The sequence below is a fragment of the Betta splendens genome, chromosome 4, assembly GCF_900634795.4.
Source record: "Betta splendens chromosome 4, fBetSpl5.4, whole genome shotgun sequence".
NCBI classification, from domain to species: domain Eukaryota; kingdom Metazoa; phylum Chordata; class Actinopteri; order Anabantiformes; family Osphronemidae; genus Betta; species Betta splendens.
The window spans coordinates 9646840-9667338 of NC_040884.2; the positions used below are offsets into that span (position 1 = coordinate 9646840).

Sequence of the window (20499 nt, forward strand, 5' to 3'; positions counted from 1 at the left end):
GTGTGTCCCGGGGGCATGGGGGCGTAAAATAAGGCTCCGGGATCGTAGGTCAAACGGAGAGAGCGAGCGACGGGGGGGAGAGAGAGAGGCAGAGGGGTGGAGATCATCACTGGGGTTGATTGCAAGGTGCCTGCGCATGTGCGGCTTGCGTGTAATGGCGGCCCGCCCGGGTCCAGAGGCCTCGCTCGCCCCCTCCCAGCGAGGCAGTGGAGCCGGCGATCAAGCAGAGAGCAGGTGGATGTTTCACGCCGGCACCTTCTGGGGGGAGAGGCCCCGGATATCGAATGCGCACTGACCTTTAGGAGGCGAGCGCGCGTGCGTGCGTCGGCGTGGGGGAGGGAGGGGAGGGAGGGGGCGAGCGAGTGTAGTAAATCTGGAGCGCGGCGCGGGCGGTTAAAAACTCATTTGTTTGTCCCTGGCAGCTCAGGGTTAAAGCCCTGGCGATGGGACCCTGATGAAATGTGCTCTAATCAGGCCTCGCAGCGAAGCGAGGGATAAATCTTCCTCTCTCCTCCTCGCATCTCCTCACGCCCGCTGCTTTACTTCCCTCCGTCCGTCCCCGCGCCGTCATCCACTCCCTTTCGCTGCCGTCACGTCCTCGTGCAACAGCGTCTTCTTCCTCCTCACGGCTTCTCTTTTTTACCTCTAGCCTGATCCGAAGGCCGGCGCGCTCATTAATACGCCACCACAGTTGCAGCAAGGATGACTGCATTAATATTAATCAATGAGCCTTTTTTTTGCCTTTCCACTCATTTGCTGCACATTTTTCACCCCTCCAAAATTCTTTACTTTTTTCTCCATGCTCCGCACTTTCCAATTTCAGCATTCATTCTAATCACTTCCTTAAGCTCTATGTTCTGCATGAGAGGATAAGACACAGGGGAGCAGGGAAGTGGGGGGAGAAGCGCCTGCAGGATTAGCATTTTCTATGCTTCCACCTCTTCCTCCCTTTTTCTCGGGCCCCTTGTCTTGCTGTCTCCATCATTCCTTAGTAGTTGCTCCAAGGAGAAAATGGATGAAAGGGAGAGGATGACCCCTTCGCTCTCTGGAAGTCGCTGGTCAGCAAAAGCGCTTCTTTTAATGGGAAAACTCGGTCGACATCTTCGGGCCGACGTGTCCAGAAACCAATACCGTCATTTATTCTGTATTGGGTGAACTTACACGACCTTGCTACGGGTCACGAACAAAGAAATTGTTCTGCTGCTTGGTGAAACCGAAGGTCGCTTCTTATCTGGTTATCAGCCGGTACTTCCTGTTGTGTGGATGAAGCTGATTAATGGTGGAAGAACAAATACACTTAGCGATAGTGTACACGGCGGAGTCCACCGGTGGTTTTGTGCCAATATTGAGCTTTGCAAACAGCGGGAGCAGGAAGTGGTCTGCGCTGGGCTCGACCTCCACACTCGGCTGCTGTTAACAGGTAGTGAAAAACAAGCCCAGGGGCCGCGGTGATGATTATCATTGCGGGGGACAAACACAGCAGGGTGTCCTTGACATTGACAAGCTCACGCACTAGCCGGTCGGCTAATCAACTGGCCCCTGTAACCGCCGCTCGTCTCAGCCGCGCTCGTCCCCCTCATTAAGCGGCGCGGCGCGCTCATTCATCTTTTAACGAGACCGTTTATCAAAGACATGGAGCCGGCCTGATGGCTGGCGATCACAGAGCCGCTGTCACCGCTCCCCCGGACGTCTGCGACTTATCACCTGAGTTATGACCATCCAAAGAGGCGCTATAAATGGAGATAGGCAGTTATACAGGCTGTTATCAACCAGGCTCCGCGTAAGACAATACAACGGTGTGCTTTGCTTTCCCATCGGAAACGGATCAGTCGATCACCTCCTTTGTCGATCTTCCCGCCTCCAGCCTGCAGCCCCGGCACCTTCAAGTCCAAGCAGGGGGAGGTCTTCTGCCAGCCGTGTCCGGCCAACAGCCGCGCCACCTCGGGGGCGGCCAGCGTGTGCTCCTGTCGGAACGGCTACTACCGCTCGGACGCCGACTCCCCCGACTCGCCCTGCAGCAGTGAGTAAAGACGCCAAGCCACAGTCAAACGCGCCGCTAAGCACCGAGCTAGATTTGAAAGCTGCCTCCAGAAGCTGATAAAGGCTCTGAGGTGTGCTTTCCCACCGCACCACACAGACGGCAAACACGTCTGCTTGCTTTCCCAGCGTTATCCGAAGCTTTATCATGTAGCACTTCCCCGCGCTGGCGTCGCGGCCCGTGCTCATTTCTGCCGCTCGTTTTCCCGTCGCAGTGTCTTCGTTAAAACAGGCACACGCGGGAGTTAATTCATTCACTGCTGAAGAGAGCAGAGGATCCTTTTTTTTCCTCTTGCTGTGGTGGGGGGCTGGTTCCCTCACAGTGCAGCGAGAGATAAGGCCCCGGTAATTGGATAAGAATTGCCAGAGCTCTGCCAATAGTTAGTCTTGCTCGGCCCTCCCAGCATTTTACACACACACACACACACACACACACACACACACACACACACACACACACACACACACACACACACACACACACACACACACACACACACACAGCGTGGTGGAAATGAGCATGCAATTCAAATTTGAACTCCTGTCCTCTTTTTTCTGCAAAAAGCGTTGGAACAGTCTTGTTATATAGAAGAAAAAATGTTCTAGTTAATGCAAGAAAAAAGTCCTAATACCAAAATCTTGGGCGGTGAATTGTGTTGATAGCAGCTTGGAATAATGGCTGTATGTGAGCATAATGATATGTAAACAGTGTTTTTTGTCCATTGTCAGCGTGTCTCTGTACTGTCACCAAGACAAATTTCTTTACACCTATTGTGCACGGAGATTAAATTCATTCTCATTCCCAACCTCCTTCCCCCGTCTCCCCCCCCCCCCCCCCCCCCCCCCCCCCCCCCCGCAGCCGTGCCCTCGGCGCCGCGCAGCGTCATCTCCAGCGTGAACGAGACGTCGCTGGTGCTGGAGTGGAGCGACCCGCGGGACCTGGGCGGCCGCGACGACACCCTGTACAACGTGATCTGCAAGAAGTGCCTCCCGGAGCGCGGCATGTGCTCGCGCTGCGACGACAACGTGGAGATCTCGCCGCGGCACCTGGGCCTGACCCAGCGCCGCGTGGCCGTGCGCAACCTGCAGGCCCACACGCAGTACAGCTTCGAGATCCAGGCGGTCAACGGCGTCTCCAGCAAGAGCCCCCATCCGCCCCAGTTCTCCGCGGTGAACATCACCACCAATCAGGCCGGTAGGTGCCCATCAATACTGCATTCACAGGCAGCCTGCAATACAAAATAAGCACCGATGTCGGGCAATCGCTTTTTTGGACACATGTAGGAGTATGTTACATGTTTCGCCTTTGAAGGGGGATTGAGGGGGGAGATATTCTTCTCAATGAGCTTAGAAGGAGACCTTCTTCACACGCCCACAGCACGCTCTGTACGAACACCGCTGCAAATAGCAATACTGTGCAGCGCGCATTAAAAATTGAACCCTCGCGCTGCCCACTGCTTCCAACCCACCGCGCCTCCAGCCCACAGCAACAACGGTAACTAGGCCAGCGTGGCAATCAGTGCTGAGATTACATTTGAGATTGGAATGCAGAATAACCCAGGGCAGTAGTGGGGACCTATTACCCAGGTTGCATGTTATAATACCGAGCTCAGCATTTGAAGACAAATCATATAATTGGCCTGACATGGTTGGACATAGTTGGAAAGATGGCCGTGTTCATGTAAACATTGAATGACAGCGCTATGGAGTTTACGCTGCGCTTGGTCTCTTTCTCTCATGGCTCTTAATTTATTCCTTGGATGTGTTTAGTCACTATGTTAAGTTTACTTTTTCTGCAGACTTAGACAAAACTAGGGATTATCCCTCCATCCCCCTTCTCCCTCTTCTCTCCACGGCCTTGTCTTCGTCACCTCTAACCTCATGTTCCCGCTCCTAAAAGATGCTTTAGGAATGCCTTCTGTTTGTGGGGCTGGGCAAAGGCCCCACAGGCCTCGGGGCCTCATGTGAGTGCCTCATTGTTTTACAAGGGCTCTGGCACTGGGTGGACACTGATCACTGTCTATCATTGGGTGCCGGGGGTCAGTTGAGTGCAGAGAGCAAGGCAAAGGGAGCATGTGTGGGTAAGAGAGCATCCACTGTGACCAGATTATCCCTCCGGCATAGGCTCAGGACCATCCCTACATGTGCATTCACCTTTTAAGAACCAAAATAAATACAAGGGCGGTGCCTAATAAGGCACAGAGCCACCTCCATGGTTACGGCAACGTCTTCTCCCAGAGGAGGGCCCCTAATCCCTTGGCCGGAGTAACCAGGGGATCTGCCCAGGAAGTATTGTCTTCTTGGGGAGAAAGACAGACGTGGGAGGCCTGGGTGAAGAGGGAGCGGAGCGGAAAAGGAGGGTTTGAGGAGGAGAGAGAACTGATGCCTTGCCACAAATACAGGCAGTATAGGGAGGAGGGAAATGCAAGTATCAAAGAATTAGAAACTGGGGATTAGAATGCTTTTAACAAGTCGCGAGCGTGAGGAGCACGGGGATGAAGTAAGGAAAGCGAGTGAGCGACGTTGATTGTCTGCAGCGGTGGAAAAGTGAAACGCTCGAGAGAATAGCGACAGGGAGGCATTTTTTAAAAAAGCTGATTGTGTGATTAACACAGAAAGTGGGGAACTTTATTTGTGAAGAGGAAACTAAAGCGATGTAGTAGACGGAGAGAGGAGGCACTGAGTCAGAGGTAGAGAACAAGCCTCAACTGCAAAGCACCAAAAAAAAAAGAGACAGGGAGGCAGACAGCACTTGGGCGTTAATGGGCACATGTGAACACAGAATGAGCAGCTCAGGTGGGTGGAGTGTATTTACTGCTCTCCTTCCACTGTGTGTCCACAAATCAATGCAGATCTGCCTAAATGTATGTTACCTAACAGAGCAGCCTATATGGTGTTTATCCATACACCTCCGACAGGTCCTCAGGAACAAGGCTGCGGCGAGACTTCGCTCAAGTATGTGGAATTGCATTCCATCTGTATGTGTGTGCTCACCTGCGGTTTGTGTTAGGCAGAGAGAACTACAAGTACCACAGGCTTCCATCAGTTTTGCAGTGTGATTCTCTTGTCACAGGAGAATTAGACATCCCCTCTCCCTCCCCAAGGAGTCTGGGAGGGAGAATTTGAGCATTAGTGGGGAGTGGGTCTGCATACTAACTATTGGCCAAAGCTCCTCACAAAGCCCACAGCTTTAAGACTTTGTGATCAGGCTTCTGTGGGCGCACAAAGGCCGCAGGACTTGAAAAGGCAAACACAGAAAATAGGGAATTAAAAAAAAACAACAACAACAACATTGTGTTTTATTTGTCCTGCTGCGTGCAGCCCCGTCTGCAGTGCCCACGGTTCACCTGATGGCGGCCACAGCGAGCACCATGAGCCTGTCCTGGCTGCCACCGGAGAAACCCAACGGAATCATTCTGGATTATGAGATTAAGTACCATGAGAAGGTAAGCGGCAGTGTAAATCAACGCCTCTAATTCAATCCAATTTCATTGACTCGCGTGGTCTCTGTTTCATCTGAATTTCTGTAAATGTGCTAAACAATGCCACTGCTGATAAACACATGGTTGCAGTGAGGCAAGTAAGCGTTTCCCGTCTCAGCTCAGAGATCATCCTCTACTTGTTTCCCCCTCTTCCCTTTCCGACATCCCCCTTTCCCCGTTCTCTTCCTCCAATTCTCTCTCGAATTACTATTATCTGCAAACCTAATTCAGTCTGTCTTTTTTGCTCCCTCATCCCCGCTGCCCTCTCTCACTCTATGCATTATACAATTTATGTATTTCCCCCACACAGCTGTGGCTGCAGTTCCTTCAGTAACGATGACACAAGCACTGAGTTTACATCAGCTCCTGTCTTGTCCTCTTCCTGTCTCTTGTTATATATATGTATATATATATTTACATTGTCTGCCTGCATTGTTAGAACGCTTTGCCATGTCAATGCATACAGACAAATAACAGGGTTGACGATGACAAACGAGCACCATCACTGACTGTCTTTGTTTTTGCACAGGACCAGGGTGAGGCCATCGCTCATACCATGACTGCCCAGCGAAGCAACGCCCGCGTGGAAGGCCTCAAGGCGGGCACGCCTTACGTGGTGCAGGTCCGAGCCCGGACGGTGGCCGGCTACGGCCGTTACAGCAGCCCAGCTGACTTCAGCACCAACCTGCAGTGTATGTGGCTCCTATACAGTGTCTGCTGTTGCTCAGGGACATGGCAGGATATGTGTGGCTTAGCAGCAATACCTCTATAATAGCGCTGCGCATAAGCCCGTGGACATAATGGAGGCTCCAAAGCTTAGACAGCTGGAAGCCACTATGGTCATTTTTAATGCTAAAATAACTGAAATGCTTGCGGGGAAATTTACGTACGATTTGGTGGGAATGTTTTATTTCAGGGCAATAAGTCAAGTCATTAGAGTAAATCATAATCATCAAGAAGCAGATGAGGTCTCAGGTGCTCCATAGTCGGCCTAAAACTGTGCGAGGAACTCCAGAGCATGGTTTTAACTAAGTAAACCATAATTGTCAAATACTCACAGGAGGCCTGCACCCCTCACTGACTGCAGTGTTAGTGTGTTAGTCCCGTGTTTCTAATGTATTTGTGCGTCCTTCTCTACAGCGGACCCCCCAAAGTCATGGCAGGAGCAGCTGCCACTCATCGTGGGATGCGCCACAGCCAGCTTGGTCTTCCTCATTGCATTGGTGGTCATCGCTATCGTCTGCTTCAGGTCAGAATAAAACTCCTCACTCTGAACAGGCGGAAGACCAGCATGAGAATATTAGTGTCGACTCATTTGCTTTTATCCAGCCTGCTGAGAAACGGCCACAACAACTCAAAGAAACATCTGTAGAGAATGTTTTTCCTTCAAGTTGAAAAACATTCAGATAGCTTCAAATGTCAGCTTTATTTGCATGTCCTCCAAACCACCCGGGAACAGTCTCAGTGGATTGCGGGGCCACCTGTGAGGCCCCTGAATGCCAGATTAGCCTCCTGAATCTGTGAATAGTAAACAGCTTTGGCCAAAATGCTACTTTTCTCACTGGACACAACATGGTGGAACAGCTGTTGGGCCTGATAGGCCTGCCCTCATGGCCCAGCACTCAGACTCAACTGTGTGGTTGCCCGACCACAAAGAACCCAGATGTGCCCTTGTCTGCTGGGCCCAATTGACTGGGAGGATGCAAGTGACCGCTCACAGCTTTCAGAAAGTCTGACACTGCATCAGCTGGGTCTAAGCAGGCGCGTTTATCCTCCTAGAACTGATTTGTCAGACAGAAAAGGTGTGCGCATGTGTGTGTGTGTGTGTGTGTGTGCGTGAAAGGTTGGCACCCACCGCTGACTGGCACCCACTGGTTCCCTCCACGAGCCAGTTCAGGCACCGGCTGACAAGCGTGGGCATCAGTCACGCTAGGCTGAATAATAATCTGCCCGACTCCCTCTCCCTCGCTTTGCCTCCCGCTCCTGCCTCTGCACTCGCTCCTATTTTCACGCCGCTACATTGTGCCTCTCCCAGGGTCTGGGCTCGGCCGCCGGTCCGGCCGCCCTGCGAAGACGGAGAGGGAGGCAACAGCAATAACACGAAACGCGGCGCCTCGGCATATTCCGGAAAAGGAATTAGAATTTGAAATAAGATGCAAATCACCACCGGGTATTATTGCCCTGGTTACTGGTTAGACAACAAAGGAAGCACATTAACATGTAATTTCAACAACCCGGCCCCCTCGTGCACCCCCCCAACCCACCGCGCTGAAGTGACACATGCAGGAAGAGGAACAGAGAGAGACGAGAGATGGATAGAACACAGAATGACAGCAGCAGCAGAGAGGGCGTCCGCGAGGAGACGGACTCAAATGAAACGAGCAGGGTGGGAACGAGGCTCAGCTGAGCTGCTCAACCAGTCTGCTTTTGTCTTTTTTTTTTTTTGGTGGGGGGTGGGGGGTGATGTTGCCATGTGAATGGCTTTCACCTGCTGCTTCAGACAATGTGTGATACCCTTTTGTTTAGAGCCGAGTTACAGTCCCCGAGTGTCAATCATTGGACCAAAAGGCAGCGATACAGTCTTTATCCGGAGCTAAAGACCGAGCATCTTCGCCGAGCCGCGTTATTAGAGATGTTTTCTCCACACGCCTTTGTTCCTTTGCAGCATTTGCTCCCCGCTGCGTCGCGTCCACGTGACTCACTTTGTGTTTTCATCTTCCTCCACAGAATGCAGAGAAACGGCTCCGAGTCGGAGTACACAGAGAAACTGCAGCAGTACAGTAAGTCTCAGTGTGGAGATGCCGTCAAGTTAGCCAACGAACAAATACGCTCACACAGCAGTAGCTCATAGTTGGGACAGGTCCTCTGTTGGACAACACAGATTCACTTTCCTGTCCTTGCCACTGAATCCCCTATAGTAACGCCGGGAATGAAGGTCTACATCGACCCCTTCACCTACGAGGACCCCAACGAGGCAGTGCGCGAGTTTGCCAAGGAGATCGACGTCGCCTGCGTGAAGATCGAGGAGGTCATTGGCGCAGGTAACCCACCCAAGCTCCTGAGCTACAGGGGGAAGGCTGCTAGTCACCTCCAGGCCATACCGTTAGAGGACTTCACACCAAGCGGTACTTTCACTCAATTCATCGCTAGCCCTCTACCCCCTCCCACCTCCTACACACCCAACACCCTGTAGAATGCCTTTTCCTCTTACAATGTCTGCAACCCTCTCCTGTGTAAAGCATTCCTAGCTATGTGAGTCTCACAGTGCTCGTTAATTACAAAGCATTGGTAGTACAGTAGCTGTAGCTGTAATACCTTTTGTTTGGTGGATTATCAGTTTACCCCATGTCCTATAAAAAGAACCCAATCCTGGAACGAGATGGAGGCTGTGCAAGGAAATTGATTTGGTCTCAATAAGTATGACACAGCATTCAGTTCCTAATGATTTGGAAATCGTCTTAAAACTAATGGAGGCAGATTTTGGACAATGCCCCATACAGAAAGGATTTACTTCCGTCAGATTTTAATCCTGTCCAACCACGTGTGTGACTCTCCTCTTATCTCTTCTAGTATTAATTACAGCTTTATTATCTACTGCCACATTGTCTATTCTTTAACTCCTGTACATATAGACACTTGTGTGTTTTAAGATATGATATATTTGTGCATAACATTACCTATATTAAGTTTTTAATGTTCAAATTCTGCAGCGGAGCGTGAAGGAATAAGTGTAAACACACATGACACAGAGTTTTTAAAGAACCCTTACACCACAAAAATAAGAACAGGATATTAATCTGTAGTAACATCTGGAAAAGTGCTGGGTTGTGCAATTTATCTCTCAACCCCCTGTATTAATAAGTATTAATCCTGCCTGGATGGGGTGTAGGGTTCTAAACTATCTGTGGTCCAGGATTGGTAGTCCCTGAAAATGTCTTTGTTAAACAAGGCTTCAGCCAGATCACTATATTGACCCTTGTTCGTGGCACTTACACTTCTTCCACCATGTGGTCGTGTCCTGTCTTTCAGAAACCCTCCCTAACCTTTTGATGTCGTTCTGTAGATGAAATGTTTCATGTATCTGTTGTATCTATGCTCAAAGCTGCAGGACTTTGCCTGAAGTGAGGTTGAGTTTTCTTAAGATTGTATCTGAGCCAAAGTCGGAGGACATTGAGATGGGAGCCCCCACTGCTGCTTCTGCTACTACCATTACTACCACTACTGCTGCTGCTAGGACAGCTCTACTACTGCTGAGACTGCTACTTGAAACTCGTCGCTTCCCAACATTCGTCTTTAAAGTGACAAACCCTCAACCCTGTCTCCCCTCCTCTCCCCCGCCCCTCCCCCCAACACATCCATACGTCCCTCCGCCCTGTCTTCCCTTGCGTTGACACACACCGCTGCCCTTACTAAACGTCTTTCCTGCATCCGTGCGCACGCTTCTTTGCGTAGACACCAAACACAAAGCGTCCACGACCCCTAAGCTTCTCTCTCCACCCATCTCCTCGTCCTGTGCTCGCTACTCCGCCCCCTCTGAAGCTTAGCGCCACCCCCTCTATTCCTTTCCTCGCCCCCTTCCTTCTCCCTCCCTGTGACCCACTTACAGTAGTTTTATAAATATCATTTGATTTCTCCGCTTCAAGTCATCTCACATTTCATGACCACGCTTCACACTCACTGGGCTGTTTCTTTTAACCTGTAGTTTAGCAGCTCAGAGTCACTGTATGCTCCCCTCATCACCACCATCCCTTGACAATGGCCTAGAGCTCTGGCTTCAGTTGCAGTTCCCCCTGTCCCACTCCTCCTGCTACCCTTCCCTGGCTCCTTGGTTCTAACCGGTTAACTGTCCCCTCTTTTCCCCCACTCTCCTCCACTGTTCCATCATGTCTCTCTCCCCTCCCTATTTCGCTCGCTCTCTCTCTCTCACCTGGGCGCTCACAGGGGAGTTTGGGGAGGTGTGCCGCGGCCGTCTCAAGCTGCCTGGGCGCCGGGAGATCATTGTAGCTATCAAGACTCTCAAAGTGGGCTACACCGACCGTCAGAGGCGAGACTTCCTGTCCGAGGCTTCCATCATGGGCCAGTTTGAGCATCCCAACATTATTCGCCTGGAAGGTGTCGTCACCAAGAGTCGGCCAGTCATGATTGTGACGGAGTTCATGGAGAACGGGGCCCTGGACTCCTTCCTAAGGGTGAGGAAAAAGTAGCTGCTCCTTGTGATTTTATCAGTAATAAAACACACACACAATTGAGAAAATACCTGAATCTGCTTGATCTTACTTTTAGCAATCTCTCTTTCTCTGGTGCCATAAAAGGCCTTGTTAAGCTTCACCACCACGCAATGAATATCTTACAAATGCTGCATTCAGATAATGGCTGACATTTACAAAGTGTTCTGCCTGCAATGAATCTCTTGACTCAAAGTCACATCATACATTGTCTGTCAGAGAAAGGGGAGTAATCGCCAGGTGAGGAACAGGGGATGGGGAGGTAGAAAAGAGGAAGATGTCACATTGTGAAGTGATGGAAGTTTAGGGGACGAAGAACCTGAGCAACATGAAGGGTAAAAAGGAGCCACAGTCCACTTCATCGTCGTCCTCTGTCTTTCTTGGGCAGCTCAATGACGGGCAGTTCACAGTGATCCAGCTGGTGGGCATGCTGCGAGGCATCGCAGCGGGCATGAAGTACCTGTCGGACATGAACTACGTCCACAGAGATCTGGCCGCGCGCAACATCCTGGTCAACAGCAATCTGATGTGTAAGGTGTCCGACTTTGGCCTGTCGCGCTTCCTAGAGGACGATCCTACGGACCCCACCTACACCAGCTCGCTGGTGAGTTGGCGCGTATGCTCGTGTGTGTGTGCGTGTGTTTGTGTGTGCGTGAACTAATGTTCGAGGTTGATGTTTAAAGGTGCCACATGTTACGATTCAACATCAATATATCACTATTTATTTTACATTTCTTTCCTTTACAAAAGCAAGTGTTTACCAAACCAAAACAAAAAAAATGGAAATGATATGTTGATGTTGGAAAGTTTTGTTGCACATTAAATGTTAAACTCCGTGTTCGCATGCCATTTCGTGTAGCTCTGTCACTAATCTTGTGTGTTCATGGTGTTTGGGTTCACCCATGTGTTGTGTATCGACGTTTCCCTTAGACTGTGTTTTTCTCACCCTCTCTCTCCCTCTTGTATGTGTGTGACTCTGTGTTTGTGCTCCATCCCTCCAGTATTTCATGCTCACCTACTCATTCGCATATCCACAGGGAGGGAAGATCCCCATTCGCTGGACGGCTCCCGAGGCGATCGCCTACAGGAAGTTCACCTCAGCCAGCGATGTGTGGAGCTACGGTATTGTCATGTGGGAAGTGATGTCGTACGGCGAGCGGCCGTATTGGGACATGAGCAATCAAGATGTAAGATGATACAGAACATTTTTCCTAATCTTAGATATGCTCACTTAATTCTACATTATTTACAAATGTACCTAAATGCAGATTTGGGACAATGGACTTGTCCATCGTCCCAACTTTCTCTAAGTTTGGACGTGATTGTGATTCCTATGACGTCCGTCCTCAGGTGATAAATGCCGTGGAGCAGGACTATCGATTGCCCCCACCCATGGACTGCCCCACAGCCCTCCACCAACTAATGCTGGACTGCTGGGTAAAAGAGAGGAACCTGCGGCCTAAATTCACCCAGATCGTGGCCACGCTGGATAAGCTAATCCGCAACGCTGCCAGCCTTAAGGTGGTCACCAACAGTACACAGTCCACTGGGTAAGTCCCGAGAGTAAGATTTAAAAATGGAGTTTTAAGGCAAAGTGCCATCCTGTGTATGTTGAAATAGACTTTACCCTGTGATGTGTTAGTTTCCCTCAAGGCCTTGGTGGGTTATTATTTAATCATGGTTACTGTGGAGTGGATATCAGTGCAGTGATGTAGTGATTATTTTCTGAAAATCTTCACTTTTCCTAAGCTATGTTTTCAAAGGAGGCCTGCTGGGCCCATGTGTTTCAGTAGTGCATCATATATCAACATGGCTTACATATAATTGCCTTTATTGAGTGATGGCAGTTGACTTTATAGTTGAGGGAATACGGGCTGAGCTTCCTTTGCACACAAGCTGAAGCAACTGCTCTAACGATTCCTGCTGTGCAAATACCCTTTATCTAAATTAATATGACGAACATGAGTCACATTGACTCAGCTTAAACAATCAGAACCACTATAAAGTACAGATTCGTGCTCTTACAACTGTAGCCAGGCTCCTTATGCAAATCTGAATTACCTTTGGTCAATACAACCTTAAAGCGACTGCTCCGCTAACTGGGAGTTCAGTTCGTGCCACGTCTACATTAAGCCGCGGTGCCTTTCTCTTCAACCTGTTCCTTGGAACAGATTTGGTGGAATGAAGGTGGCAGAGTTGGAATGCAGAGGAGGAGGGGTGGGGGTTGGGGGGGGGTGACCTACCTATCTGTCCCTGCATCAGGGTCTTTCTGTCTTGAGGGAGGGCTGCAGACAATCCTGGGCTGGGCTCATGGGGGAAACCAGGGTCTCGGTTGACGTTCTTAGAAGATTAAGCTTGCGGTTAATTAGCTCGATTAAGGCGATGCAAAAAAGAGATGGGAGCGCCTTTTAATTAGCCACTAACGAGATTTTAAACGGGCCAGTGGAGAGGTGGCCTCCTGCCGACAAACCTAACAAGGGAGGAGTGAGAGATGATTCTGTTGTTGTGGTCGGCGTTGAAGGGTGTCTGACATAAGCGTCCTTCGGTTTTGCAGGTGTGGAGTGTAGTTACTGTCGCAACTGGACCAGTGAGCCGTGTGCTTGTACAGTATGTCTTCTGTGCGTTTGCATTGTGAACAGAGAAAGTCAGACATAGTCAGACACATCCCCAGTCTAAACATTTCAAAATGCGATCCCTTCAGCCTCTTTGGAAACTTTGGAGTAGCAGTGTGAGTTTGGGCTTCCCTGCTGATTCTGCCCTCGGTTACATGGAGCCTGTAACAGTATGGAGCCTTTTGAAGCTGACCTAAGAGAAGCAGGGCTAACAATACTCCATTAAGAGAAGCCAGACTCTGGTGTTAACGACGGCCCGAGGCCTAGGGCTCCGAAGCACAGACCTTATTAAAACATCTACAGCACTCAATGGAGCCTCTGTATCAGCGTTATTAACTCTCTCCCCATTCCACTTTTAATTGTTTATGGGTCTAATGCCATCAGAAAGGATGACAGGGATCAACAGAGCAGAGAGAAGGGGAGACAGTGCTTCCCTTTCTCTTTGCCTGCTGCCTCATCAGCTTCTCCTCCTTCACCTCCCTGCACCTCCTCGTGCACCCCCCCCCCACCCGCTCCTCATCTGCTCCACTTCACTTTGAGTTGTAGCACAGTTTTATTAAAACTCCCAAGGTGGCCTCTCTATCTGCAGCATTGATCAGCACAGCGGGCGAGGTTCTTCTTTGGACAGGCCTTTTTGCTTAGCAGGTGTAGAAACATGCAAAACATTTCAAATGATGCCTATTCATCTATTTGTGTATTAGTTCAGCTTTGTTCACACCCGTCTCAGTCGGTGCAGAACTGACCTGTAAAACCACAAGGCATCCGATATCCAGTTTAGAATTACACCAGATGTGTAGGGAGCAGCTCCGTGCAGTCGCTCAGATTGGATTTCATCATTCATAGCGATGCAACAAGCCCGACAGGAACAGGAACAGAGATATCTACATACATCTGCGGTTTCTCGAGGCACATTCTGCATGCGTGACCGAAAAATGCTCGGTTGCTTTTGACACCTTCTTGTTACGATGGCATCGGGTTTCCCATAAATACAAGGAAGTAGTAATCGCTGAAGACGACCTAACAATTGACCCCCCCCCCCGGCTGGTCCACTGCAGCGCCAGCATCCGCTACCCAAACCTCCAGCCAGTCTCTCCACAGTCATAAAAGTGCCCACTCCCTCACTCCCCTTCCCACCCCCTGCACATACCTCTGTACATGTGGAGGAGAGGAGAGGAGGAGAGGCGGCGCTCGGTGGGGGGCGTTCGGGGTGAGGTTGGCCGACGGAGGTGGTGGACTCACGACCTTAACCCTCTCTCTCTCTTTCTCTTTCTCCCTCCTCCCATGTAGGGTATCCCAGCCCTTGCTTGACCGCTGTGTGCCAGACTATACCACTTTCACCACTGTGGGGGACTGGCTGGACGCCATCAAGATGAGCCGCTACCGTGACAACTTCGTCAATGCCGGATTTGCTTCCTTTGACCTGGTGGCCCAGATGACGGCAGAGTGAGTGGATTCAGATAATCAGGCCTAGCGCGATTGACTGAGTCAAATTAGCGTCATAGAGATTGACCTTGAGGGGAGTTTCCTAGATAAATCACACATAGGATGCAGAAAAGTAAGATCAGGCAATAAGCCACTCAGAACAGATGCTATATCTGTGCATTTGATGACAAATGCCACCTTGGAAACAGTGAGCACCAGGCCTTTTATGGTGTGAAGACTACAAGTTACAAGCCCATTGCAGAAAAAAACACACTACAAAATGCAGCTGACCTCAACAAATGACACCTTCCGCTGTGTTTACAAACAGGAAATGATGTAATGGAAATCATGGAAATTTGAGGCCAATAATGATCAAATAAATTAATTACGATTATAATGATAAATAAATCATCCCCATTAGCAGGATAATAGGCAATGGAGGTGGGGGTAATTTGTTTCAATTTGGTCCGGCTGACAGGTGTGGTGTACTGGGGCTCTCTGTTGGCCTTAATGGCCAGTAATTCCTCTAATGGTTCCCATTTATTATCATTTCATCCTCCACCGCTGCACTGATGGCAAAATATGAAAAAAAAACACACCATTTATTTGTGTGAAATTGCAGCGACGCGCCCATATTGGGCCGCGCGGCGTGGCGGCGTGTGTGCGCGCGTCGTCAGGTGCACGCTCAAATTGATAGGGCCACAAAGTCGCGGAGACAAGCGCAGCCAGTGTGTGTGGAATATTAGATTATCTACTCTTTGTGAGCGCGTGTGTAACTAAACGGAGGGGACGCAGGCTGTGGCGGAGCACCAACACTTAGCTAATCAGCGCCGCGGACGCCAGCAGCTCCCTCCTCAGCCATCGACGAAGGAAATGGAGCGGAAACGAGCGATCGCCCCGATATTCTTGCACAGGGTTAAACCAACATTATGCTGTAGGTCCAGAAACGCTCCGGATAATGTCAGCTGTGCGTCAACACATTCGTACTTCCCCACCGCACCTTTATCCTTAAGCTTACGCTAAAGCTGCGAGAAAGTAGCTCGCGTGAGTCACCAGATAAACAGCTTTGAGGACGGAGGCAGTGGTGCGGAGAAAGTTAGTTTAACGATGCCGATATTAACCCATCGACGTGACTAATGTGTTACAGAAAAGAAATGTCTTTTGCTTCTCTCCGTGAGAAGAGCGAGGCTGATGCACATTCTGTGAAAGCCACCAGCTGCCGAACAGTAGCTAAGTTTGCTCTTTAATCATTAACCAGCACATTAAAGCTTCTTGACTCCCCTGAGCTCGCCCACCTGCCAGGCAACAGAGGCATGTTGCATTAGGGCTGCGGCGGCTATAGCTGGATGAGTCCCTATTTTGTTGACATACCCTTAGGAAGCCATTTCATGGGTGATTGCCAAGGTGCTTGCCTGTCCCTGTTCCCACCTGCTGGAGAGGGTGTTTACTTAGGTGAAAAGTGAAATTTGCAATTCAATTTGAGACATGTGATGTTTGTCTGCTTTTATTTTTATGACTGAGCCACCTGTTCTTATTTTCCACTCCCTCCCCCCACAGAGACCTGCTGCGGATAGGGGTGACGCTGGCCGGGCATCAGAAGAAGATTCTTGGTAGCATTCAGGACATGAGACTACAGATGAACCAAACACTTCCGGTCCAGGTGTGAGAGACAGGACACACAGACCCATGCAGTCCGAGGACAACTAGACAAAAAAAACGGGAGGAACGGCGCCAGAGAGAGCCACTGGAAAACCCTAGCTGCCTGACCCATCTCTGCCAATTAGTTGCTACACAGAACTGGCTTGCAGTGCCTCAGAATAGTTCTTTCATTGTCATCATCCCCAAACCACTTCCATTTCATGTTCTTGCTTTGTTATTTGTCATTTTTCCTTTTTCCAATCAGAACTTGTGTGATTTTGAACGAGGAGAAGTAGTTACCCCCCCCCCCCCCCATAGTTCATGCGTGCCTCTCCAGCTCTGCTGTGAGTTGACCTGTACATGCATGTGTGTTTTAGTGAGGTTGAACCCAGCTCAAATATATGAAACATCGTGAGCCCTCACCTTGGTCCCTCAACGCAGCTCTGATGGATGGAAACGTAGCAATGAACGAACACTCTGGTTTAAAAAATGTGAACAAATGTTCACACATAAAAACAAAACAAAAAAAAACAGAGGTGTTCTGGACCCACGGGAGATAGAGGACATCTGTTTCCATAATAGAACTTGTTTTACTGTGCATGTGTGATGTTCTCCATCTTCATATTGAAGGTGTTTTATCTCCAAGGGCACTTTGCTGAAGAAATATGGGAGGAAAAATATGACGGGCTGAGGTCAAAGGTCAAACACAAAAGGTCAAAGGAGGCCAGACTCATTTTTTTGTTTTGGCTGCTGAAACTCCTCAACAGGTCACTGAAAGATCGCTTCACTGTGACCTGAAGTGGCTCAGGATAGTTTCACAGCTCAGGATCACCTGCTCATCATCTGCGTTTATACACATACAACTGTTTTGTTTTTGTTTGTTCAAACTGCATTTTCTGCTTTTTTTTCCGGATTTCATACACATTTCTGGGAAATTGGTGGTTTCAAAATGGCCCAGTCGAACCTAACTACCCCTGAAGGACGCTTTATGTGAATACGGGAGATTAGGACTGTGGCAACATCATGGGAAGACCACTTGGCCTTTTGTGTGTGTATTTTTGATTGTGTGTGTGTGCGTGTGTGTGTGTCTGGATGTGTGGATGTGTCACGTTGCACACAAGTATACTGTACAATACAGCTTCTGCTATTTGCCACCGTGGAGAATTAACGCATGAACTGAACCGTGACAAGGAGCAAATATATCTGAAACAATTACGCTATATTCTGTGGACAGCTGTAAACATTCTTTTTTATTGAATCCAAAAAAAATGAACTTTGACACACACGCACGCAAACACACACGCACACACACATATATACGCACACACATATATATGTGCATCATGCAGATACTGAGAGAAACCATGACAGACAACTTACTTTCTACTTACTATTACTGGAGATAGAAATAATCAAAATTCTGGTTTTCATTTTTTGACATCCTGCCCTATGTATTTATTTGTACCTCACCGCCACCGCCCAGATGGACTAGAGGCCATTTGGGACAGTGGACTTGGAACAATCAAAAGGAAGAGAAACAAGAGGATTCACCCGATAAATTGATGATTATTAAACAAAAGCAATTGCATATAAATTGGATATTGTATTTTTGTTGTTGTTCTAAACAGCCTGTAAATGTTTTATAACAAAAATATGATAAATAACAAAAGAAAAAAAAATGATGTTTTGACAAAATGGAAGTGTTGTTGTGAACTGTTTGATTCAGAGTAAGACGAAAAGAAAGGTGGTGAAAAAAGAGAAGGGAGAGGAAGAGATACAGTCCAACGTGCTGCCCTGTTGCTCCATCCATGGCAGCGAGGGTTCAAAGCTTTCGCATTCATTCTTGAGGTATAGAGCATTTTTCAGGCACTGAGCTGTTACTAATAAGCTTCCAGGTACTTTATTCTCAAATCCCAAAGTCCTGTAAACAACCAGCACCTCTGTGCGTTACCATTGATTTACAGTTAGTTATTTACCATTGCCTCTCAAAACGGAATCCCCCCGAACACCTTCCGCGTAGGACTGTTACAGAGTGGTTATGCAGAAGGTCTGCACGATGCCTGCTCCATCACGGGACCTGCAGCCGAAACCCGAGCTGTCGCGGGAGAAACCTCTTGGCCCTATGTCAGACACAAAGGCATTACGCAGATACGAGCATGCAGCAGGCCGGCGCGCAGACATACGGCGAGCTGACCCGCCATTATCTCTCTTCATTTCCTGTCTGGCCTGCAATCATCCTGTCTCAGCTCAGGCTGCGGCATGATTAGTACAGTGCAGGATCAACAGCCCTGGCACGCACACAACCGAACTCCGCAGGCCCTCGTCCTCCTAAATGATAGCAGCTGCAGCCCGGAGACCGTACTATTTGCCCTTCTCATGGAGGGCTGTTTGAAGTGGATTAAGGGATGGGACAGTATCACTGGTGTGATCTTCCAGACTGTCTCCATGTTGTTTGGGTTGGAGCTGATCAATGCAATATGTGAATATTATTAGTTAGGTGTGTAATTAGTGTGACGTTAGTACTCGTTCAGCGTGTTTTGCCATATTACTTGTGTCAGCTTCTTTTAAGTCCCTTCAAAAGCCATGGAGAATATTATGCAAAACAACATGTTCCTTATTTTCTGTTTTTTCATCCTATTCCGCATACAGATGTTTTCACTAGTGTTAGTTCCCTTTGACCTGCAGCAGCTGCGGTACACAGTTAAGTGTTAATACTTTAACCGTCGTGTAGTCAAGCTACGCAGGAAATGAGGCTCAGTACTTTGAATTGTTGTTTTTTTTTAGTTTTCATCATAGTGTCAGTTCAGATTTTTGATATGATGGCTCAGAATCGCACGCAGAATCACTTTGCATTAAACAAATCTGCTAACACGACGAGAAAGTGCCTGTTAGACGAGCGAACGCGTCTCTCCGACGCGAAGCGGCATTATTGTTATTGTAATCGCTGAAAATGACAGAAGGGCAGGATTAGAGCAGACTCGGAGGTTCCCAGGAGTCTCAGCCGCGACGCCCTCTTCCTCCACGCAGCTCAGTCAGCGAAGTCCCACTGTTGCTAACGTGCACGTGGCTCCAAACAAGAAGCGGTTGATGCGCATAAAAACAGAGAAGGGGGGGGGGGGGGGGGGGGGGGGGGGGGGAGCATATCGAGGCTAAACACAATCAGATGGCAGACATTCCCACTGATAGAAAATGGCAGCGCTTTGGAGCTTGTATGAACTATTGATGAGGTGCACATGGTGTATCGGGGTCTGGAGTTGTGCTCACCAAAGTCAACCAGCCGTGAGTGATGAGCTCAAGTGGCACTGCTGCACATCTTCCAATGATTAAACTGCCACCGCATCAACTGCAAACAATTAATCTTTAAGTGTATTTTTCACACGTTCTCGGGAATGTTTAACATTTAACATTCACAGAGAGGGAAAGAACCAGCGATAGTGTGTGTGTGTGTGTGTGTGTGTGTGTGTGTGTGTGTGTGTGTGTGTGTGTGTGTGTGTGTGTGTGTGTGTGTGTGTGTTTGATCCATCTGTTTGACTGCGCTTTCCTGGGATTGACATTGCTGTTCTGTGCATGTGTGAGAGATACAGAGTGTGTGTGTGGAATAAAAAGGAAACCCATTTTATACAGAGACATTCTGATCAGCAGACGTGGGGATTGTCAGATGTTTGTGCCAGTAGGATTTCAATGACCCCAACATTCCCACTTTTTCCCCCTATTGTGTCTCCTCCACACGTCGTCAGCTCACCCATCCTCCCCGAAGCCCTGCACTTACTAACGTCCTCCTCCTCAGCTGTCTGTTTCAAATAAATATATAAAGGCCTGTCATTCATTTATCTTACTGCCCACTGCACATCTGTCTTGGTCATTGTTTTTGAAACCACCTTCCCGCAGAGAGAAGCGGATGTTTCCGAGCGGGAGAGGGGGGCGGCGCTGCAAAATGCAACTGTTAGTTCCTCTTTGCATTGAGATGTATTTAATGGTGCAGACATACACAACTATTACTAAAACGATGATGACGCATTCTTGTAGAAATATTTTTAAAGACTCTTTTGCAATTAAATTATTTAAGAAACATGACCCGATCTC

General features: G+C 48.9%; 1 protein-coding gene and 1 long non-coding RNA gene across 11 annotated transcripts in view; one reads left to right on the plus strand and one right to left on the minus strand.

Annotated features, from left to right (window-relative positions):
* LOC114853042 (ephrin type-B receptor 3-like) overlaps positions 1 to 20490 on the plus strand; it is a 51684-nt gene extending 31194 nt beyond the window's left edge. The window contains exons 4-16 of one of the 7 annotated variants that reach the window (XM_029145908.3): positions 1865 to 2020; positions 2897 to 3232; positions 5359 to 5483; positions 6049 to 6211; positions 6660 to 6768; positions 8247 to 8299; positions 8438 to 8644; positions 10461 to 10708; positions 11133 to 11348; positions 11746 to 11931; positions 12095 to 12294; positions 14644 to 14799; positions 16336 to 20490. In XM_029145908.3, the coding sequence (XP_029001741.1) occupies positions 1865 to 2020; positions 2897 to 3232; positions 5359 to 5483; positions 6049 to 6211; positions 6660 to 6768; positions 8247 to 8299; positions 8438 to 8644; positions 10461 to 10708; positions 11133 to 11348; positions 11746 to 11931; positions 12095 to 12294; positions 14644 to 14799; positions 16336 to 16444 (2264 nt within the window). In that variant the 3' untranslated portion in view covers positions 16445 to 20490. Of the gene's footprint in view, positions 1 to 1864; positions 2021 to 2896; positions 3233 to 5358; positions 5484 to 6048; positions 6212 to 6659; positions 6769 to 8246; positions 8300 to 8425; positions 8645 to 10460; positions 10709 to 11132; positions 11349 to 11745; positions 11932 to 12094; positions 12295 to 14643; positions 14800 to 16335 lie in introns of all 7 variants that reach the window. The other 6 variants (XM_029145907.3, XM_029145910.3, XM_029145909.3 and 3 more) reach the window with 6 other exon arrangements.
* Positions 1 to 20499, minus strand: part of LOC114853044 (uncharacterized) — a 101915-nt gene that overhangs the window by 19619 nt on the left and 61797 nt on the right. The gene's annotated exons all lie outside the window — the stretch shown is intronic.